A 24474-nucleotide genomic window follows, 5' to 3' on the forward strand; every position below is an offset into this window, starting at 1 on the left:
GCCGTAGGCCATAGCTAATTTCCATTTACACCTCAAGCATCTTTTCCCCTTAGGCCAGTTTTATGGTTCAGGGTGTCGATTATGATTAGTACCATGTCAGTGAAGAGAAATAATCTATTCAGATAAAAAGCCATTCACAGGGGTTTATTATTTAAAGCTACACATTGTAAGGTAAAACATCATGAGATGGGAATGTGTAGGGAGTTACCCTGTACAAGGCTGTAACAAGAAGGGGAGGTGTCCTTGTACTCCTGTTAGGTAAAACATCATGAGATGGGAATGTACAGGGCTGTAACAAGATGTGAATGCATCCTTGTACTTACAAGATAAGAGAGACATTGATGGATTGAGAGGCAGGAAGCTAGCAGGGAAAGGATAGCAACAGTTTTAGTCATTGGACAAGTAATAATATGATGATGTTCTAAGCACATATCCAAGGGTATAAAAAATCACCATTTTGCTGATAACGGCAGAATGCATTCTCCGACTAACATGGTTAGTTGCAAGTGTTACAATCCGGTAATAAAGAACAAAGAACCCTGATTTCGACTCAGCCTGGTGTTTGTCTCACTCATTCATGAACAAAGCAGACCTAACACCATGAAGCCATAAGGTAGCTCTGGACCTTCTCAAACGACCCTCTTGTTGGTTCTCTTGAAATCGATGTCACCAATTGTCATTGTCTGCAATAACAATATCAAACTTAATGATTTTGTTCATTGACGAATACCGTACACATGCAAGTCCCCAGCTTAGTTCACTTGTTTTCCTTTCCACTCACATCCCACTTTAAGTAATCCCTAGGCCATCGGTGCTCTGTGATCAGTAAGGGATCGCTTAATGGGAAGAGAAGGTTGAGAATCACTGCTCTGGACCCAATTGTTACTGAAATATTTTGCTTGAGAAGAATTGTCATTTTCCATTTCCTTTGGAGTTCTGAAACTGTACATAACGATTAAAACAGTGGTTTTCAAACTTTTTCTTTCCACCCACATACCACCTCTCTTACTAATCACGGATCACTGATGGCATAGTGAATACATAAAGTGGTATGTAAGTGGAAAGAGAAAGGTGGCTCAGTTGTTGGCACATTTCCCTGTGAGTCAGAGACCTGAAACGCCGGTGTAGCGTCTACTTTCCTATTTTCTTGTTGTCGCTTAGAGAGCTAAGTGCGAGTCCAGTCTGCGATGTGTTTCAATCATTCTAAGATTCTGTTGTGTTTTCTGAAGACTTTATTTTGTACACACACGTTTCTAACAATTGAAGACATTGGTAAATAATCTTCAAACCTTTGAAGACAGTCTACAAAATATTAACAACTGGCGCTTACCCCTCTTCAATAATGAATAACCCAACTAAAACTAATTCTATAACCACATCCCTTGTACACATGAGCACTGATAGCAAGTACAAAGAGATATTTTAACCCTTACAATACCAGATATACCTTCTGGCTCCAACAGTTGATAATGTATCTTTACCTCCGATGGATGCTGTGAGACCAGCTGAGTTCCTCCATCATTTCTGTGTGCTTTTTATCCTTCCCCATTTCTGTTTAAGGGCCATGGGCATGAAATATTAACCCTGTTCATCTCTGCTCTGTTGCCCCCTGACTTGTTGAGTGTTTGCAGCATTTTCTGTTTGAATTCCTCAAAACAAGAGGCCGATCCTTTTAACTGGTCCTACATGGTCCATTCCATTCCTTCCCTTTATTTGTATGCCCATACGTACATCAGGCATGTAGTCTGATACTCAATCCTCATTGTAGTGCCATGTTCCCAGAGCTGCCAGGCTTTGGAAGAGGCATTAATACGAGGCCTTAATTATCAGCTGATGTAAAGTATCCCAAGTCATAATTTTGTAGAAGGGATCTGGGGTGACACTTATGGCTGACACTGCCATCATGTTCACCATGGCATTTGTTGGAGTTAAATCCTGAATGTGTCCGTTCACTGCTACAGTTTCCACATCTTGGCTGTGAGTTCAGGACAGGCACATTTTTGGCTGTAAATTGCTTTCATTATATTAAAACCTTTTATTTGCAAACTATGCCTAATTGGTACAAATGCAATATGCATTCAAATATTGAATGTTTGGTAAGCTGGCTTGCAAGCACAATACATCCCAGATGTAATTTAGAGTTCAAGTTTACATTGGGCAGCAATAACAGGGTGGTGTTTGCATACGAAATTTCCATAACAGCTAAAAAAAGATGGCGGTGCTGGTGTGCACCTCATGTGGAGCGAGGGAGTGCAGCACTCCTGCAGGGTCCAGCCATCCATTTGACTGCCGTCAGCTCCGCACAGGCTGTGAACGAACTGTTGAGGGAGATGATGGTGGTTTTAGTTGAAAACCCGCGACTGCGGGTCTGCGCCCAAGATGGTGACACCTATTAATCAGTAGCAGCCACAAGGGGGCTGCAGACTCTGGGGAAGTGGAGGACTGGAGCAGGGCACCAGAGGACAGGAAGATCAAATACTTCATAAGAAGGAGAAGCAAAGGAGAAGACCCGTGGGGTCGGTGACAGACCATTGATAGGGCTCTGAAGCTGAGGGACCAGGGCTTGTGGCTGGCTGCTGGCGACTCAAGGTGAGGAACCCGTGGATGCTGCGGGCTGCTGGAGACTGTGTCAGAAGACTTGCTCTGGGCTACGGACTGCTGGAGACTGGCTTGAACTGGATGGAGGGGTACCAGGTTTCGGAACTGGGATGCGAGGAGGTGGCGAGAGCACTGAAGGCTTCCTGACCCAGGTCGGGGTTCTGATCTGGAGCTCAGGTTGCCAATGTTTGGACTAGATTCTGTGTGGCTGCGGGGACTGCGGGAGAGCTGGAGGCAAATCTACGAACACTGCGTGACTCAGGGGGAAATCTCTTTTGCTTCTCTCTCTCTCTCTCTCTCTCTCTCTCTCTGACTGTAGGACTATAAGAGGCACTTAGGCAGTTCCTGCCAGTGGCATATCTGTCTGCCTTGCAGCAGGCAAAAATAAATTTCATGTAATATGGCACTGTTTTATTACTATGACAATAAATTGAATCTTGAATCTTTAGCTTCATTAATCTTTTAGTTTAAATTGTGAATTTTTCAACTATTGTTAATTGGGGTTTTTTTGCTATTATTGCATATAGATATTTAAAGCCTCCTAACAGAGAAACAATTGCAATTAAGGTTATGAGGTGGCATGGTTTAGCGCAACACCACTCCAGTGGCAGTAAGTGGGTTCGAATCTGACGCTGTCTGTATGGAGTTTGTCTGTTCTCCCTGTGACCACGTTGGTTTCTTCCGAGTGTTCTGGTTCCCTCCCACCTTCCAAAGGTGGCCAGGGTTAGTAGGTTAGTTGGTCACATGGGTGAATTTGTGTGACATGGGATGGAAGGGCTTGTTAACATGCTCAATCACTAAATTCAACCAAAACTAAAATTTAATACTGATCGTATTCACCCCTTGTTATTATCACACGTGATAATATTCAGGGAGTTTTCACTGTAAGCAGGTTAAGGCTTGAGTCAAACAATTTTATAAATAGATTCTAAAACTTGCGTTCATCTCTCTTTCAGCCAGCATGTTTACATTTGGCAGCTGTTAAAAATGACAGGAGGATGAAATTTATTGAAATATAATGTCAGAAAGTGCACAGTCATGTACTTCTGTAGAAAAATGAAACGGGCAGACTATTTTTTTAAATGGGTAGAAAATTGAAAATACCCAGATGCAAATGGACCAGGGTGTCCTCATGTAGGATGGCCTGAAGGTGAACTTGAAGGTTGACGCAGTGGTGAAGAAGACAAATGTAACGCTGGCCTTCATTTCAAGAGGAATAGAATCTAAGGGCAGGGATGCGATGTTGAGTCTTTTTTAGGCACTGGTGAGACCTCACTTGGTGTATTGTGAAAAGTTTTGGGCTTCTCATTTTAGAAAAGATGTGCTGACATCGGAGAGGATTCAAAGGAGGTTCACAAGGATGATTCCAGGAATGAAAGGGTTTTCACATACGGAGCATTTGACACCTCTTGGCCTGTACTCGTTGGAATTTATGAGAACAAGGGGGGATCTCATTGAAATATTTTGAATGTTGAAAGGCTTGGACAGAGTAGATGTAGAAAGGTTTTTTCGCATGGTGGGAGAGACACTAAGCCAAGAGGGTAGAGCCTTGGCCACATCCCTCTTAGATCCGAGATCCATAGGAATTTCTTCTGCTAAAGAGTGTAAATCAGTGAAATTTGTTGCCACAGGTGGTTGTGGAGGCCTGATTTAAGACAGAGATTGATATATTCTTGATGAGCCAGGGCAATAAAAGATCAGCTCGTGATTAAATGGCTCGACGGTCTGTCTAGTCTATTTCTCATTGTCAAGCAGCATCTGTGGAGGCAAAAGGATGGCTGGTGTTTTCTCATCAATGTCCTGCATTAAGACTGATGTAGAGGGAAGATTAGCCAGAATAAAGAGGAGGGATGAGACAAAGACTGGTAGGTGATAGGTTTCCAAGTTAGGTTGATAAGTTGTATCTTCATTTAAATACTCTGGAACTTTTGAAAACATTTATGTGAAAGTAATAAGATTTTGTTCTGGACTGCAGCAATCACTTTTACTTTAAAGTATCAGTGCATGAATGAAATTTGAGGCATTTATAGGGAAACATTGGTGAAAGCTCAGTGTTGGCATTTTTGTCTCCAGGCAGTTCATCCCATTCAGGTATCTCTTGGCAAGCAGAGGCTCTCTGAATGTCCAGTATGGGCACACGCTGCCCTGTTTCTCCTGGTTGCACAGAAATACTTTAAATGGTTGTATTTTTTTGTGGCTGTCGACCAGCAATTTTCAAGTGCTTTCTGGAGAGGGAGGTAGATCTATCGCCTTTTCAACCCCTTGGGAAATTGGGATGGATGGGGATTGGAATTGTTGTAGAACCTGCCATGATCTCGTTGAGTGGGCTCAAAGTATCCCATGGCCCACTGCTGTTCCACTTCTCACATTCCTAGGAACCTACCGTAAATATGCGTGTATAATGCGTTTTGTGTATAATGCAATATCACCCCCCCACCATTTTTGAGGGGAAAAAGGGAGAAAAATTTAACCCCCGTGTATAATACGAACCCCTCACATCACCCACCTGATTTGCGCTGCCGTCTCTCTCCCCCCTCGCCCGCCCGATTCGCACTGCAGTCTATCTCTCTCCCCTTGCCCACCCGATTTGTGTTGCCATCTCTCTCCCCCTTCGCCCACCCAATTCACACCTGTAAATATGCATGTATAACGTGACCCCCTAATTTGAGCTCAAATTTTGGTACAAAATTTTTCGCATTATACACGCATATTTACAGTAATTATAAGCCAGTAATGAGAACCTGGAGGGCCTCAGACAGCATCCAAGAAGAGAAATAGATTGGGACCACTTCAGGTCAGGATCCATTATCGAGGCCAAGGTGGGAAAGGGTGATGGCAAGCATAAAGAGCAGCGGAAAAGGGCTAGGGAGGGGGTGAGGTAATAGAATACTGGGCAGATGAAGTGACACAGGTGGGGGCAGAGGGGAGGTGGTGGGTGTGAGGTGAACGAAAACCAGGTTCTGGAATAAGCTGAAAGAATGGGACCAGGTAAGACATGTGGAAACTGGGGAACCAGATTATATATATTTTTTACAGCATGGTAGAAGCCGATTTCAGCCATTTAAATCCATGTATCCTAATTCCACCCAAATTAATCTCTGACCCTGTCCATTTTTGAAGGGTGGGAGTAAACCGGAGGACCCAGAGGTAACCCACATTATCGTGGGGAAAGTGTACAAACTCCTTACCCCAGTCGCTGATGCTGTAATAGCGTTGGGCTAACCACTACTCCAAACTTGTTAGGGTGGGTTTGGGTCATCCCATCGGATAATACCTGTTTACCTCACAGTCATCTAAGGAAAGTGCTTAAGTTGTTTATGACTTTTTAAAGGATCAATACCAAAGTTTGTCAGAGAAGAAATCCTGCACCATGATGAAAGGTTACTTACAATTATCAATTGGTCCCCAATGACCTCTATGACTGAGGCAATGTTTTGCATCTTGGCAACAAGTTTATTGTCCCCTTCAGCGATGACCAAGGCCTAGATCATGAAGATGTCAGGTAGTTAAAAATAAACATCTTATACAATTAACACCTTTTGCCTGTAAGTCTGCCCTCCTCCCCCTCCCCCTTTCTTTCCCCAGCCTTTAATTCAGACGCAATACTCTCTTACCTTGAGGAAGGGCTCAGGGCTGAATCGTCAGTAATATATCCTTGCATCCTACGGATGCTGCGAGACTGGCTGAGTTCTGTGCTTTTCATACAATCGCAGCGCATGCTGCCTTTCGTATTTTTCTCCTTGTGCAAATCCTGGCTGGCAATTTAACCTTTACAGATACTGGTTTCACAGTCTTCCCAATTTCCACCATTGAAAAAATCTTCTTTCAGGCCTCTCAATCTTCCTAGGCCCTGATTGCACAATGTTAGATCGAATGCAGATGAACGAAAGTGGTTAGGCAAAGTGGAGATTGCAGAGGAACCCCCCCCAACCCAAATCGTCCCCCTGCTCGCAGGCTGTCACAACGCATTTTTAGCACTTCCTGTTTTTAGAACAATGCAGCACAGGAATAGGCCCTTCAGCCCATTATGTCAGTGCTGCACATTATACCTAAATTAAACTAAATCTCTTTTGCCTGTACCCATATCCATCTATCCCTGCATCTTCATGTGTCTATCTGCATTCCTCGTAACACCACTACTGTATCTGCTTCCACCAGATTCCTGACAACCTGTTCCAGGCATCTATCACTCTCTATGTTAAAAAATACTTACCCCATATCATCCGATTGCACAAGAACAACCTGACAAAATAGCGTTCTCCCGTCCTCAGTACAAAACAGCAAGACACACAACCATAACATGCATCCAGACAAACAATACATAGAGTACACAGGACAAATGTACATACATAAAAATAAATAAATATTATTTAGTTAATATTTGAGTCTCGGATGGTTAGCGCAATGCCTTTACGGTGCCAGCGATCGGGACCTGAGTTCAAATCCCATGCTGTCTGTAAGGGGTTTGTACATTCTCCCTGTGTCTGCATGCATTTTCCCCTGGAGTTCTGGTTTCTTCCCAGCGTTTGAAACGTACCAGGAGGTTGTAGGTTAATGGGGTGTAAATTGGGCGGCACGGACACGTGGGCAAAAATGGCCTGTTACCGTGCTGTATTTCTAAATCTAAATCTACCTCCTTTAAACTCTTCTCTCCCACCCCACCTTAAATCATGTCCTTTAGTAGTTGAGATTTTTAAATTTCAGATTGCTGTCTCCTTTGTATGTCGATTCTGAAACATTTGCCTGAGGGTTGAGGCGGATGAGCGGGGATGTATGAATGAGGGGACAGGAGGAATGAAGGTTGCCAACACTCACTATAATAGCCACTTTTAAAATGGTTGAGCTAAAACGCTTGATCATTGTATTTATGGAGAGGAATTCCTACATTAGACACATAAAGGCCTATCAGAAGAACAGGTGGATGCCATCTCATTGGCTCTACTCAAAGCCCTGGAACACCTGGACAGCAAAGATGCATACATCAGAATGCTCTTTATCGACTACAATTCGGCATTTAATGGCATCATCCCCTCAGAACTGATCAGCAAACTCCAAGATCTACAATCAACACCCCATCGTGTAATTGGATCATGGATTTCCTCACCTCCAGACCACAATCCGTGAAGATTGGTAAGAATATCTCCTGAACAAACTCCATCAGTTCCAGAGCACCACAGGGCTGTATTCTTAGCCCCCTGCTGTACTATGACAGTGTGGCTCGATACAACAATGACATCATCTACAAATCTGCCAACAATCCCACAGTAGTGGGTTGTATAAAGAAATGTGATAAGTCAGCATAGAGAAGAGAGATTGAAAACTGAATGGGGCACTAATAGCAACCTTGCGCTCAATGTCACCAAAACTCAGGAGCTGATTGTTGACTTCAGGAAGGGAAAACCACAGGTCTACAATCCAGTGATCAGTGGGGGATCAGAGGAAAGGATGAGCAAATTTAAGTTCTTAGGAGGATCTTTCCTGAGCCCAACACACCAATGGCATTGTGAAGGAAGACTTTACTTCCTCAAGAGTTTGCAGAGGTTGGTATAACATCGGAAACCCTGGCAAATTTCTGCAGAAGTGTGGTGAAAAGTGAGCTGACCAGCTGCATCAAGGTCTAGTACAGGGACACCAATACCCCTGAGTGTAAGGCTCACCAGGTTCAGGAACCATCAGACTCCTCAACAACAAACTCAATCAGGGACTCATTTAAGGACTCTTACTTGTGCACTTTATTGATTTTTTTCAGTTATCTCGGTATTGCACAGTTTTGTTTTATATTCGCTATCTGTTTACTGTTCGTTATTTGTTAACATGTGTCTGTTGTGTACAGTTTTTTTGCCCTACCAATAAGTAGTAATTCTGCCTTGACCGCAGGAAAAAAAATCTTAGGGTTGTATGTGACTCTGACGATAAATCTAAAATCTCAGTCTAATCTAATAGAACATTACTAGTAGGGCCGAACTGGCCTGTTCTGTGCTGTAAGTGGTTATATGGCTATATGGTTATATGGTTACAGTACAGAAGCAAGCCCTAAGACCCATCTAGTCTGTACTGAACTGGGGGGCGTGGCAAGATGGCTTAGGGAGCGGACGTGCATTCCCGGTCTCCCCCAGGCAGTTATATAAATACCCGTTTTAAGAATATTTCTTTTCTGTTAAAAGTCTTTGTTTTGTTTATCAATTGTTTTTAGTTTAAAATGGCAACAAAGATTAAGGAAAATAGAGTTCAAATACAGAACAAAACTACACTCTCCGACTTTGGAAGAAACTCGGCCTACTTGCCCAGACGGAACCACGGAGTCAAGGCTGGAATTTTCTTAAGAACGGAGCTCATTAATTGGACTGTCAGATAAGCTGGTCTTGGACACCCCTCTGAAAGATGTTTAAAATGGCAACAAAGATTAAGGAAAATAGAGTTCAAATACAGAACAAAACTACACTCTCCGACTTTGGAAGAAACTCGGCCTACTTGCCCAGAAAGAACCACGGAGTCAAGGCTGGAATCTTCTTAAGAACGGAGCTCATTAATTGGATTGTCGGATAAGCTGGCCTTGGACACCCCTCTGAAAGATGGTGATGAATATTGATTTGAAATGTTTTATGAAGATAAATTGCAGTAATTGGCATTGGTTGCCCATGAGTTTTAAAAATCCAGATAACATTAAAGTTTATTAGTGATTTTTTTTGGATGGAATATCGGAAGGACGAATTTATTATCTATAAATACAGAACAAAATTACATTCTTTGACTTTGGAAGAAATTTGACCTATTTGCCCAGACAGAGCCGGAGTTGGTGCTGGAATTTTCTCAAGAACAGAACTTATTAAAGTTGATTTCGTACTCCTTTTTGAAAGATGGCGACGAATGTTGATTTGAAATATTTGAAATATTTTCTGAAGATAAACATAAATATGGAACTCCTTGACTTGCAATAAGGTTTATCAGTGATTTTTTTTGGATGGAATATTGGAAGAGTGAATTTATTATCTGTGAGTATGCATACATTGCAAACAGATTTTAATAGTTTTGAAAAGGTTTTTTTTAAACTAAACAACAAGATCAGTTTAATATTGAGAAAATTGGAAAAAACGGAAACTTTATTATTAAATTTGGAAATTCAGTAGAAAGAAACTATGAACAAGATTGATGATTTATAAAATTAAAGTCGAAGGAGCAATGTCCAAGAAGAGTTAAAAATTTTGAATAAGTTTTTCTTGAAAATAAACAATAATTTCAACTTAACATTGAGAAGATTGACAAAGTGGAAAATTTGGTATTAAATTGGGAAATATAGAAGAAAGAACTTATGAATAACATTGATGCTTTAGAAGATTAAGACCGAAGGAATTATGTTCAAGAAAATTTTAAAAGATTTGAAAAAAAAAACTTTCTTTTTTTTGAAAGTAAGCTACGAATTCAACTTGAGACTGAGAAGAATGGAAGATTCGGTGTTGAACTGGGATGTTCAGAGGTGTTTTAATTCAGTGGATGAAATTCAGGATGACTTAAAAAAAAATTAAAAAAAACTCTTATTGATTGTAAACAATGTTTAACTCAGTGTTGGGAGGGTGGAAAGGGTGAAAATTTAATATCAAGTTTGGATTTTCAAAAAAAAGAGTTTATGAATAAGATTGGTTGAATTGATGGACCGGGGTTTTATGGATATAAGAAATTATGATTTTTCGGTTTCTACGTGTATTTTGTCTGCCTGGGGGGGGGAGGGGGGGGGAGGGGGTGGTACTTCTGCTCCCGGAAGTCATAGGCCACTTGTGGTTTATACCACACCCATTTGGATTTTTGGGAATTAACCACCACAAGGTGGTTTCCTAAGGGGTTAGGGGAGGTGGGGGGGGGGGTGAAAATTTGAAAATTATTTAGTATCTATTATGTAATATTATATTAAGTCAATTTGAAATGAATGTATGGAGATACTATAAATAAATTTTGAAAAAAAAAATAGTCTGTACTGAACTATTATTCTGCCCCAGACCAATTGACTTGCTCCTGAACCATATCCCTCCATACCCCTCCCATCAATGTACCTATTCAAATTTTTCTTAAATGTTAAAATTGAGCCTGCATTCACCACTTCAGCTGATAGCTCCTTCCACACTCCCACTAATCTCTGTGTGAAGAAATTTCTCTCTTTCACCTTTAACTGATGTCCTCTGGTTTGTATCTCACCTAATCTTAGTGGAAAAAAGCCTATGTGCATTTGCTCTGTCCTTACCCCTCATAATTTTGCATACCTCAATCAAATCTCCCCTCATTCTTTTACACTCCAGGGAATAAAGACCTCTTTCATTCTTATTGATACCTTTCCTGTAGTTAGGTGACCAAAACTGCATACAATACTCCAAATTAGGCCTCACCAATGTCTTATACAACTTCACCATAATATTACAACTCTTGGACTCAAAACTTTGATTCGTGAAAGCCAATGTTCTAAACGTCTCTTTACGACCTTACCACATTCTGAAAAAACATTTTGGCACATTCTGCGGTTTGCATGAGGACAAATTCTTCCTAACCTCCCAAGTCACTACACTGCACTTGAGTTAAAAAAAAACTCATCTTGCATCAGATAAGTAAGCTTATATACAGAGAATTGAATACACACTTGAAGCAATACTGCAGTGCTCTGAAAAAGGAAATGAGAGTAGGACAGGCTGGATAGTTCTTTCAAACAGAGGAGTTACCTTACAATGAGCCAATTGGCCCCCTTCTGTGTTTCTTCATTCAGAGTTTGCGACTTTCAAGAACACACATGGAACTCACAAACAGGTCTATACTGAATATCAAGAACTATTCCCATTTACAGGTAGTCCTCGACTTCCAACCTACATGAGTTATGTTCACCTGCACATATGACCAAAATGTTTTTAGAAATCTTTATTAAAACTACTACATATTAAAAGTACTGTATACAGTGTCATCGTGTTATATGGTGAGCTCTCCACTGGCCACCGAGACAGAGGTGCACCAAAGAAGAGGTACAAGGACTGCCTAAAGAAATCTCTTGGTGCCTGCCACATTGACCACCGCCAGTGGGCTAATATCGCCTCAAACCGTGCATCTTGGCGCCTCACAGTTCGGCGGGCAGCAACCTCCTTTGAAGAAGACTGCAGAGCCCACCTCACTGACAAAAGATAAAGGAGGAAAAACCCAACACCCAACCCCAACCAACCAATTTTCCCTTGCAACCGCTGCAACCTTGTCTGCCTGTCCCACATCAGACTTGTCAGCCACAAACGACCCTGCAGCTGACGGGGACATTACCCCTCCATAAATCTTCATCCGCGAAGCCAAGCCAAAGAAGAAAAGAAGAAAGATACAGTGGTCCTGTTCCCTGCGGCAGCCCAAGATCCCTGCTCCCCGTTCCCCGCGGCAGCCGGAGTTCCCCATCAGCAGCCCCAAGTTCCCGTTCCTCACAACAGCCTGAGGTCTCCAACTTGGCCAACAGATTTCTCTTCCTTTATGATTCAAATTCTTATCAAAATGGACCCACCCAAGACATAGATGGACCATTTCTCTCCATAGACGCACTGCCTGACCCATGGAGTCCCTTCAGCTTCAAGTCTGTTTATTTTTAGATGTATCAAGATTGTATGATAGAGATGGCTGGGGTTGAATATCTTTTAATATATTAGCTGTTTTTCCTTAGGTGGTGGGAGGTTACATTGTTCACTCAAGTTATTATCCTTTCTAGATTTTTTTTGAAAAAATTGTTTCCACCAACCCCTCTGTACCAGATTCCATTGAAGAATTTCCTTCTCAGGTTCTCTTCTTAAACTTGTACCTCAAAACCCATGCCCTTCTTACAGACACAATCTGCTCTGAATTTAAATTTATAAATTTAGACATACAGCACAATTACAGGCCCTTTTTTGCCGACCAAGTACACCCAATTAACCTACACCCACCTCCATTGTTTTGAACGATGGGAGGAAACTGGAGGAGTCGGAGTAAGCCCACACAGACACAGGGAGAACATACAAGCTCCTTATCACAGCGCCAGTTTGGATCTCGGGTCACTGACACTGTAATGGCATTATGCTATCCATCCCGCTATGTGGAAAGATACCCTGTCATCTACTAACTCTATGAACCTCATGAAACAAAGTCCCAGAATTGGATAGATAAAGTCAACCAACAATGTGTAGCATAGATGAATGAATGTTTGTCATTGTCGTGTACTTACCTTCGTTGGGAGCGGTGCCAGCTGCCACCGGGAATAATAGTGCATTCACGTGTGTGTTAAGCGCCAGTATACGAGGTGACAGACTCAGATGCAGGAGGAGGAGAGTGAGAGCGTCAGGATCACCCGTGTGGCAGTGAGCCATTGAGAAGGTCAGAGGGGTTTGGTTGGGTGGTGTTTGGGGAGTTGAAGAATGCAATGTTGTGGCTAGTGAATAATAAAGTAAGTCGACTTCATGGTGTCCTGGAAGAAATGAGTATTCTTTAATTGTTTGTAAGCTGTGGGAAATCAGTGGCGTTACAAGTGATGACCTAGTGAATTCACGGTAACTTCTAATTTAAAATGGATAGCAATGAGAATAAGCCCATACAGGAGTAGTTGAGGAGGGGGAGTCAAACTAAAGATTTCCCCCCATTTTTATTAATACTGAACTAACATGGTTCATGATCGTCAAAGTACACTTCTCTGCCCTCAGTGTGACGAGTCAGAAGATGAAGTACGGTTTACTTGTGGAGCGTCTTCCAGAGCAGTTTGCCTGTGAAGTGGAGGATGTCTTAATGGATCCAGATGCTAATCTCCCATATGACATGCTTAAGGGGCCTATTATGCGGTGTACTCAGCCATCTAGGGAGACGCACATTGCCCAATTACTAGCTGAAGACAGCCTAGATGATAGGCAACCATAACAGATGTTGAGACGGTGGCTCAGGCTAGCTGGAACAGACCCTGTTGAAGGTGATTTTGAAAACAGAGGTTCCTTCAATGTTTACCTTGTCATGTTCAAGAGCATTTGGTGGGTGTATTTCGAATGTTGACCCTCGATCGGAGGGTCGTGCCGACTTTGTTATGTCTACAACCTCTGCATTGAAGATGGAAGGAATGGCTTCTTCTCCTAGTCTAGAGGAGCAAATGGAACTGGAACAACTGCTTGCTGCACCTTGTGAAGCACCTGCAGTACCTTCTCAATCGAAGATCGTACCAGTACCACATCAATTGAAGATCATACCAGCACATTCTCAATTTAAGATAACTGAGTTGGAGCAGCAAGTGGCAGCACTGACTATGAAGGTCCAGACTTTGGGCATGCAATGGAATTCCTTCCGTCCACCCTGTTGGAATTGTGGTGGCTAAGGATGTGGTAGAGACAACTGATAGCATATTTGTTGGAAGCACTGGAGGTTTGGTGCTGCCGCCTGGTCCTGTCAGCCACCTTGTGAATGCTATAAATGGCAGCCGGGAAATGACCAAGCCCAGCAGTAGAGGCAACTGCTGCCCATGGGCATGTTGGCCATCGTCTCTTCCTCAAAGATGGTTTCTCATGTGTTCAATTTCTTGTCGATTTCAGTGCAGAGATTTCAGCGATCTCTCCAACCACAGAGGAAAGCAGAGCATTGATCAAGTATTTCCCTCACCTAGTGACCCCATTGTAACATCACGCAGATGTTAAGCATACAGTAACCCACCATATAGGGACTCAGGGTCCTCCAGTGGTAGCGCGGTCTCGTAGATTATCCCTGGACCGTCCTAAAATTGTGATATCAGAATTCAACCACGTGCAAAAGTTGGGCATAATCTGCAGATCTGACAGCTGCTGGGCTTCACCGTTGCACATGGTCCCAAAAATATCTCCTGGGGATTGGCGGACTTGTGATTGTTGTACCCTGAACCATGGTACCATGCCCAACCGACATAGCATCCCCAACTTACATGACTTTTCACCAAACTTCCATGGCAAGAATGTATTTGCAAATATAGATCAGATTCCAGTTGAGCCTTCTGATGGCACAAAGAAGACAGTAATTACCCCTTTTGGCACGTTTGAGTTTCTGCGAATGCCATTCGGTCTACGGAATGTAGCTCAGACATTGCCGCGGTTTATGAATCTTGTACTCGTTGGCTTTGTTGTGAGTTTCTATTGACAATTGAAGCCAGCGTTAACATCAGGAGGTGACGCATCTACGAAGAACAAATGTTTGCCCGTACTTCTCCTTGTAGATCTTGGATACTCAGAAGCAGGGCTAGTATGTTAACTTTGCCAGGAGAGTTTGTGAATCTGAGTCCAAGCTCAACACTCTATGAGCTGGCTGGTTATGTTGATCACCTTCAGGAAAACACGAGATTACTCCAACCTACTCCTCTGCAGCAGACGTCACCTGCAGTTTATGAGCCGAATGATTTACTCATGTGTTCCTCCAGCTTGATGCTGTTCATAAACCACTTCAGCTCATTTACGATGCTCCTTTTCAGGTCTTACGACACCACCTGAAGACTCTTGTGATTAACAGGAATAGGAAGGCTGACGTGGCTTCCATCAACTGGTCGAAGCCGGCATATATCGACAGTCCATGTTCTGCGTCCGACAGAGTCAGAGGAACTGTCGCACCCTTGCCCATCAGACTGTGCATTGCCTGTCTTGCATTATCGTACGAAGTCGGGCCGAACTGTCAGCCCTCCAGACTGTTATGCAGCGGCACAGTTCCAATCAGTTGCCTCCTTGCGTGGCTCAGAGGGTGAGGTGGGGGGGGGGGGGACTGTCGCAGTCGTGCACTTACCCCAGTCGTGAGCAGTGCCGGCCGCCACTGATGATGCAATGTGCGGGGGCAATAGCGTGCATGTGCGGGTGTGTTGTGCGTTAGTATGCAGGTGAGGAGTCTCAGATTCAGGAGTAGGAGTGTGAGAGTATCAGGATCACCCGTGTGGCAGTGAGCCAATGGAAAGGTCAGAGGGGGTTAGCTGGGTGGTGTTTGGAGAGCTGAAGAATGCAATGTTGTGTCTAGTGAATAATAAAAGAAAGTTGACTTCATGGTAGCTGAAAGAAACGAGTGAGTGCATTCTTTATTTGTCTGTCAGCTGTACCATTACCTGTTTAAGTAGAGAGGAGGATTACCTTGATCTGTTCTCCCGTGGGACCTTCGACTTCCATCTCCTCTCCAATTGTAAACTCATTAACAATCACTTTGTTACCCTTGGTGACGGTGATCTTGAAATGGTCTCCGGTTTGAACAATTTCAGAAACACTCTTGATACCTTTCCATTTCTCAATCATGTCATCTGCGATGCCTAGAAATTGAACAAAGCAATCTTTAACCAGTGAAACCAGTTGTCGTCATGGCTATGCCTTGAGGTCGAGGAGGATGGTCTTCGCTCCGTGATTCACAGAGCAAAGACGCCTGCGCATGTATTTGTTTAACATGCACTTGATGTTCCACTCCAAGAAGCGAGCACATGATACTTCGCACATCAACCATCTAATTCCAGTGGCTTGGAAACCATGAGAATTGGAGCTGATGAATTCATTGCACCCTTCGTCCGCCTTCACAGCCGTTGAGTTCAAAGTAATTTTGCCAGCCTGTACCACTGTTGAGGTCTTAGTGAAACCAGTAAAACAGAAGAGACAAAAAGATAACAGATGCTGCAACCTTGAGTGAAAATCAAACTGCTAGAGGAGCTCCAAGGGTCAGGTGGCATCTGTGGAGGGAAAGGGACAATCGACGTTTTGGGTGGAGCAGGTCTGAGAAAGGGACTATAAAATAGGAGAGGAGGTAAGGGATCTGTAGGTGATAGGAGAGCTAGTGTGGGGGGTGGTGGGGAGTGGGATTGGTGTGAAGGATGATGGACAGATAAAGCCACGTGGGAGAGCAGGACCAGGGCAGTTGGGAGACAGAGAGAAGTGAAGGATAGATAAAAGCAGACAAAAGGAGGGGGTGGGGGTGAGAATAAAAGGCAAGAGGGAGGTGAGACGGGGAAGGGGAAGATGGAAGTAGAGGAAGCACGTAGGGGAGGGATGGTGGACAGATGGGAGCAGTGGGAGAGAAATATGGTGGCATGGATGTGTGGGTGGTTGGCAGCTGGGAAGGGGAGATAACAGGAGAAGAATGGAGTAGCAGGGGCCTGGAAGTGTGAGGAGGGACCGAGATCAATGAGAAGGAGAGAGAAAGGGACCAAGGGGGAGGGGGAGGGGGTTACTTGAAGTTGGAGAAATCAATGTTCATGTAGTTGGGTTGTAGACTACCCATGGGAATGTAAGGTTCTTCACATTCTCATTTGTACTCACCCTGGCAGCAGAGGAAGCTGAGAGCAGAAGAGCTGGTGTGGGAATGGGGAGGGGAATTGAAGAGGTACTCCAGTTAGCAAGGATCTGTGCTGTAACATCAATCTCTCACACATGCAATCTGCTGGTCTCACGAGACTGGAAACCTCACCTCTGGCTTTGCATTCATTGATGGCAGCCTTTGTGTAACAAGGCATGCCAGTGTCTTTGGATTATTGGTCATCCTGACCTGGAATGGGATGGGCACCTCTTGTAGCCCTAGATCCTATTGACACAGAGAACAGTATGTGGGGGGGGGGTGGGTGGAGGGTTGCATGCAAACATTCTACGAATATTGACACAAACACACGTGAACACTCTACATTAAAAGCACACACACAAAGTGCGCAGGCTCTACAAATAAAGACACTCATGCACTCACTCTACAATAAACACACACATCTGTGTGCACACACTGCAAATAGATGCATGCACACAGTCATGCGTACTCTACCAATTGACACACACACACTACAAAAATGCACACACATACTACAAATAACAACAAAAAACTCACACTCTACAAATAAAGATACACACACACTTTACAAATAAACACACATCCACACACACTCTACAATAAATATGCACACACTCTACAAATAAACACCATTCTCAACAAATAAACTTTTACACACACACACACACACGCACACACACACACACACACACACACACACACACACACACACACACACACACACACACACACACACACACTAGAAACATAGGCAGCTGTGTAAGCCACATCATTGGGTCGATCTAAAACGGAGATTGATTCTTGATTAGTAAAGATGTCAAAGATTATGGGGAGAAGTTGGAGAATGGGGTTGAGAGGAAAAATACATCAGCCATGATTCAAATGGTGGAGCAGATTTGATGGGCTGAGTGGCCTAATTCGGCTATATCTTTTGGCCTATCAAATGAGAAGTTAAAAAAAAAGACATCTTTTCAAATTGTTAGAGGCAAATTTCAACATACCAACCTTCCAACAATGCAGGCTCTGCACATTTTAAAAGAGAACACATCTCTCTGATCCAAGGCAAGAAATACAATGCAGTTTGGAAGCTGTTTTAGGGTTGGAATATTTGTATTTATTTGAAAATATTTGGTTGAACAATTGCAAATATTACTGAGAATCCATTTGCTTTGTTTGATCAAGAAAGCAAACAATTTGAAGTTTGGGCTCACAACCCTGACTATGCTGCTTTGGCACAGAGGGAATTTTTGACATTGTTATTTTCAAGTCCAACAAAGCTGCACCCGTGGTCTGGAAAATTGCCGTTTTGTCTTGTTGTACACTGCAGTCAGCTGATGATAACTTTTAACTTGAATGGGAAATAAAACACAGAATATTAAATGATATCTCGGGTTTAAGGATGTGTTCCATTACTCCCAGTAGGGATCCAATGTGATCTTGGGTTTCATGGCATTGCTCTCTGCGTACACTCAACCACTGGGATAGATATGAAAAAGGAATAGATTATGAGAAGAGATGTGATATTGAGGCTTGAGAAGGCACTAGTGGGACTTCACTTGGAGGATTGTGATAGCCTCTGCATTCATTATCAAACTCTACGCATTCCGGTAACTTGCTCTTTGTTAATGCCCCTTACCAGAACTGGCCATCTCTTTCTGCCAGTGTTTCGGCTCTGATCCTTTTGTAGCATTATAGTCTGGCCTGTTGGGTAGATCCCATAGCCTTAATACATCAGGTTGCACTAGCAAGGAAGTATAATATGGGGCCACCTCCTCACACTGCCCCTATTTGGCCTTGCTCTATCAGAGATTATTTTATTGTCATGTAATAAAATGGAAAAATTAGATATTACACTAAATTTCCTTTATCTATTATAAGGCAGACAACTGATATCAGAGGCTCTGGGCAATTTCTTCTGATAATGAATCTTTGTCTGCCTTATAATAGATAAAGGAAATTTAGTGTAATATCTAATTTTTCCATTTTATTATCCATTGGGCGTAATATGAAAAGAAGCCCAGGTACCTCATCAAAGCTTTTATGGGCCTGGGGATTGAGAGTTCTAACAGGGGGCTCATCCTGTCAGGTTCAGGGCCAATGGTGCCATTCTCCACCACATAGCCCAACATGGCAAGGTGTTTAGCCCTGAACATGCACTTACTGGTGTTGTAAGTGAGATTCCGGGCCTCAGCTACATGGAGGAAATTCTGGAGGTCAGCCTCTCTCTCCAGAGAGAGGCCACAAATGGTAACATTGTCGAGGTAGGGGAAGGTGACCTTTGACTTATACTCATCCATCAGTCTCTGGAAAACTGAGACCTCATTTGTGATACTGTAATGGATAAATATTGGGAGAATTTGGTAAGCTTAGTGGATTACATACATACACACATTTTAAAACAGATCTTATTTGAAAGACTGAAGAAAACAAACATTGCAGGATCTTTGGAGAATTTTATGTACATTTCACAAGTAGGTGCTAATTGAAATGATGTCATTAAATGAATAGCCATTATTTGGAGGAGACAAACTGGCTGTTAAAAAATACTTACAGTGTGCTCACAGAAAGGTCACTCCTAGGTTTTGTTTATCTCATACAACAGCTTGACCAAGGAGAAAAACTCCTGTTGTTTGCTGAAGAAGGTGGGGATTTGCAAGTGAGAGAGTCACATGGGCTTTCTGGCAGTCTCAGTTAGAGAGGGAGAGAAGACAAGTCCTCTCAACTACTGTGTGTGACACTGAAAGAGACCGAACAGTCACGGCTAAAACAAGCCAGGAAGAGCTGGTTGGAAACAGAAAGCTCCAGAGCAGTGGATGGCCGAAAGTGCTATCTGTCTGATGTTTCTCTTGGAATAAGTGGAACAGGAAGGAACTTTGTGATAGACTGAAGAAAGAAGTTACCATCTGGAAAACCCTGATGGGGCAAGTTTCATCAGCGAGACCTTGAGGTGACTAATGGTGATACCTCAGTTGTGGAAATCCTGGAACAACAAATCTCTCTCTGCAAACCCTACAAGATCCTTCCTGAGCAGTAAATATTTAACTTTTGAGCACCAAAACCTGGAGAACTTCATACATATTAAATTCTGTGCACAGTATAAGAATTGCCTGTATCCAGAGAACTTGGAAGAAGGAGAAGTAAGATGAACTGTGAACCAAAGAACTTTTCTTAAATTTACACACATTACACACACGTGCGCTTAGAATTAGAAGGGGGTTAACTTGGGTTAGTTAAGTATAGAGATATGTTAAAGTTTGATTCTGTTTTCATGTTTAAAATTGATTAAAAACAAGTTTTGTTTTAAAAACTACTTGTCTTGGTGAATATTGCTGCTGGGCTTTGGGGTTCTTTGGCCTCGTAACAATGCCAAAGGGGACCCTCTGGAACTGATAGAGTTTCCCATTAGCCTCAAAAGAGGTGTAGGGATGGTCCTCAGAATGGATTGGCAGCTGGTGGTAAGCAGCTTTAAGGTTGATGGTTGAATAAACCTTAGAGCCCACCTCACTGACAAAAGGCAAAGGAGGAAAAACCCAACACCCAACCCCAACCCACCAATTTTCCCCTGCAGCCGCTGCAACCGTGTCTGCCTGTCCCGCATCGGACTTGTCAGCCACAAACGAGCCTGCAGCTGACGTGGACTTTTACCCCCTCCATAAATCTTCGTCTGCGAAGCCAAGCCAAAGAATACTGTACAATTTCATTCATCATGTCCAAAATACGAGGGAGGGCGTACGTGTCCAAGAGTGTAAAATGATTAATGGTTTGGCTAGCCTGGACTTTTCTTCTCCCTTTACCACAACCACCTGAGCTCTCCATGGGCTGGTACAGTGCTTGATAATGTTGTCATTGAGCAGTCGCTGTGACTCAGTCTTGATGAATGCCTGGTCCTTTATGCTGTAGCAGCTGCTCTTTGCAGTAATTGGTCTGCAATCGGAGCTGAGATTCAGGAACAGAGGGGGTGGACCTATATTCAGTGTGGCGAGACAGCAGATGGCATCAGAGTTTTGGGACTTTCCATTCCGAACTGTAATGGAAGGAGAGGACCAGAGTACTCTAGGGTCACATTTTTAAAGTGGTACAAGAAACCCAGTCCCAACAGAACTGGCGCACACAAATTCTCAAGTACATACATTCTGAACCTACAGAATTCCCCCTCCTGCAAAAATAAATGAATCATACAACATCTTTGAATATTTACAGACTGCGAATGGAACGCTAAAAAAACCAATAATTAGAGGGATACACTTGGAGACTGAGTTTTTGGACTGTCTCTGCGTCTATAAAGCTCTCAGTCAAGCCAGAGTCAATTAAACATTTTAGTTCATTCCCATTAAACCACATCTTCATCGTCCAATTGTTTAGTTGGTGTGTTATCTCCTGATCCAACACCATTGCAGCCAAGATTCCAGAGACGTCGTCATTCCCCTTGTTGAAGTCGTTCGCGCCTTTCAGATCCTCTTGCAGGTAAGATGGTGGAGACTATGATTCACAGAAATCATCCGCCCTCCTCCTTCTTTTTCTGTTGCAGATGGCGTCAATTATGAAAACCGGCAAGATGTCAGAGACCATGAGGTGCAGCAAGATGGCTGCTCTCCCTCCACATCTAATGAAGATGGCACCAGTTTAAAAACACAGCAGGATGGATGCTGGGGTTTCCCGTGTTGCTGCTCTCACCATGCAGGCCCACGGAAAGGCTATGGCATACAACACTGGCACTGTGGGAGGCTGTGGGTTTGGTTTTGGGCTCGCCTCAGTCAGCCCGTCGGGGGTTGCGCATGCATTGGACCTCTCAGCGCTCTCCCTCACCCTGCAGACCTTCACCCAGTGCCCCTTGTTACCACAACCGGAGCAGGCGGAGCCTTTAGCAGGACATCAAGTTCTTGGGTGCTGCTGCCGAATGCGGAAGAAGCATCGCTTAGTGCCGGAGGCCGCCGCTGTCAGGAGTGATGCAGCGTGGAGCCACTCCAGAAACCAGATCTTCCTGGAGGTTGCTATTGCCGTCTTCCAAGTTATCAGTCCCAGTTGAGCCATCTCCAGTGACTTGCTCCAGCAACCACTGCCTTAGGTCCCAAGTCTTCTCTTCTTCCTGTTCTCGGTCAGTGCCGTCCTTGTACCCGCATTTCCTCGTAGGATGAGGACAAAATCTTCAGTGGACTCACCAGGCCGCTGCTTCCATTACCAGAGCTGATGCCTCGCTACATGGGGCCTCATGTAGCGAGCCTTCAGCTTTTCGACTGCCGACGCAGAAGTTGTACAGTCCCTGATGATCGGGAATCCTTTAGGCCCGAGGAGGAGAGGAGCACCAACTTCTTGAGCTCATCCGTTGAGTAGGCCATTTGTATGGCCGTCATATACATTTGGAAGCACTCCAGCTAACTCTTCTGGGGGCTCTGGGGACAGAGGGCCGATTAGGGGCATCATGGGCTTCAACAGGGCTTCCCATCCTTTATCCTACTGAATAAAATTGTAGCGCGACTGAGAGCACTCAAGACCAGAGAGAGTACAACATGCTTTTATTCAGTAAGAATTACACACAATTGTCTTTGGACTGAACTGGAGTTTTAGCGGGGCTCCAGAGTTTATATCAGGATATGTGGGGGCAGAGTTGGGGGTAGAGCCAGTCCTTAGAACGTCACACCAGTAGTGAATTTCCAGTTCACCACAAAAGTGTAACCAACATTTCTGGCTTGAGCACAAAGGGTTCAGACACAAAACATGGTTTATAACCCTTTGCTTCCCAGAGATGCTGTGTGATCAGCTGAGTTTCTCCAGCTCTTTTGTTTATTGTGCTACAATCCCAGTATCTGCGGACTTTCCTGTTTAACTCACGAATCATTTGGATGTGAACAATAAATGCGGGCTTGGTCGCAACATCCCATGAATGAAGGTAGGTAATTAAATTAGAACTGATCTTGGTGTACGCACCATATGGTGGCTTTCCTTCTCAGCCAGACATAAGGAGACCCATCACACCAGAGTACAGACACCAAGTGACTTCAGCATCCACACTTGTGTTTGCCTGTTGTTGAGCAACATACAGGGGTGTAGATATCAGCTTAGAAATGGGTGATCATGAGTCAGCAAACTATTTATTGGACCTCATGATCTTTATCTGAGCAGAGTTAAAACCAGGGCCATTGGACAAGGACCAGGCTAGCAACTTGCAATATCACGTGACAAGTCAGAACACAAACCAAAATGTCTCGGAACCTCTGCTGTCGAGAAACTAAAAATACCACAAGACCTTTGGGCTGAGCTGGTACCAGTTTAGCTAAAGGTTGGCTCTTGAGTCCAAGTTTGGGAGTATCTGAGATTGGGCTGTTTGCATGATGGCATCTAAATATTTCAAAAAGGAGCGGGAGCAGGTCACTCCCCACCCCATCCCCCCCACCCTCCACCCCCGCTCTTGGGATGATAGCATTCATCTGGAAAGGGTGCAGAGAAGATTGTTACTGGGGCTAGTGGGTGAATGATGAGGAGAGTGGTAGAATTGTAACAGGTAAAAGCCATTTCGACAGGTACATGGATGGGAAAGGTTTAGAGGAATATTGGCTGAGCACAAATAGGAGTAGCTTGGTCACATGGACAACTTTTGCGAAAGAGCTGTTTCCATCCTGTAGAAGTGTATGACTCTAGTTCGCACTGACACTTGAACATGATCAGCTATTCAGTGACACAAAGACTGATTTACCCCCAGACTCAGCTTTGATTTCCTGCAGTCCTCTTCACCTTAGATTCCTTCAACATCCAATCTGTGAATATATTTAACGCTTCTGAGGGAGAGAGTTCCAAAGATTCACAAGCTGCTGAGAGACTAAGTTCCATCCCATTTCTGCCTGAGATGGACATGCCCTAATTCTGAAGTGATGTCCCCTTGTTCTTGGTTCCCCCATGATCTACCATTAAAAGATCTATCCTGGAGACAGGCACATCTACATTGACTTTGACAGCACTGGCTACTAAGCAGACGTATTGACGCAAGTTGCTTTCGCACACCATGAATTCAATACAATGGTCTGAAGGACTTAAGTCACACAAGTGGTGACTGGCTAACAAAAGGATTCACTTACCAATAGCTTTCATAAATGGTTCAAAGTTTTCTTGGCTCTGCAGTTCATATTTTCCATTGAATGCCATTATGTATGTGCTCCTCTGGTCAATGCAGCCTGATGAGATTGTCTTTTCCTTGGCTGTTGCTTTCCTTTATGGTGGAAGGGATAAGGGGCATGGTATCTTATGAAGCTGTTGAGTCATTAACTGACTCACGTAATATGTAAATGAGTCAGCACTGGATTGGAAAGAAGCCTCGTAACTGCCAAGAGCCTCCCCTCGAGCAGAAAGCAACGACAGGGAGAAGGTTCGGATCCTTGTGAAACCCTGCTTGGTTTTCCCGGTGGTCTTTTGGGAATGAAATCTGGCAGGTTTTCCTGGAGCAGTGAGGCTCACTTGTCCTGCGTGTGTATTGTTGGTCTGTATGTTTTTTTAAATTAAAATTAAATTTATTTTTTAACATTTTAAATTTACACCTACAACATGGTAACAGGCCCTTCCAGCCCACAAGCCCGTACTGCCAATTACACCCAATTGACTGACAATTTGCAGGTC

At 43.6% G+C, this 24474-nt stretch overlaps 1 protein-coding gene across 1 annotated transcript; it reads right to left on the minus strand.

Moving 5' to 3' along the window:
• Window positions 1-192: 192 nt before the first annotated feature.
• LOC138756060 (fatty acid-binding protein, liver-like) lies at window positions 193-24006 on the minus strand. Its single transcript, XM_069922736.1, has 4 exons — window positions 23940-24006; window positions 15687-15859; window positions 5988-6080; window positions 193-683 (listed from the first exon to the last, which is right to left on the minus strand). Exons 1-4 carry the CDS (start codon window positions 24004-24006, stop codon window positions 630-632), a joined length of 387 nt encoding a protein of 128 aa, XP_069778837.1. The 3' UTR covers window positions 193-629.
• Window positions 24007-24474: the final 468 nt, after the last annotated feature.

Source organism: Narcine bancroftii, chromosome 3 (genome assembly GCF_036971445.1).
Source record: "Narcine bancroftii isolate sNarBan1 chromosome 3, sNarBan1.hap1, whole genome shotgun sequence".
In the NCBI taxonomy this organism is placed as follows: domain Eukaryota; kingdom Metazoa; phylum Chordata; class Chondrichthyes; order Torpediniformes; family Narcinidae; genus Narcine; species Narcine bancroftii.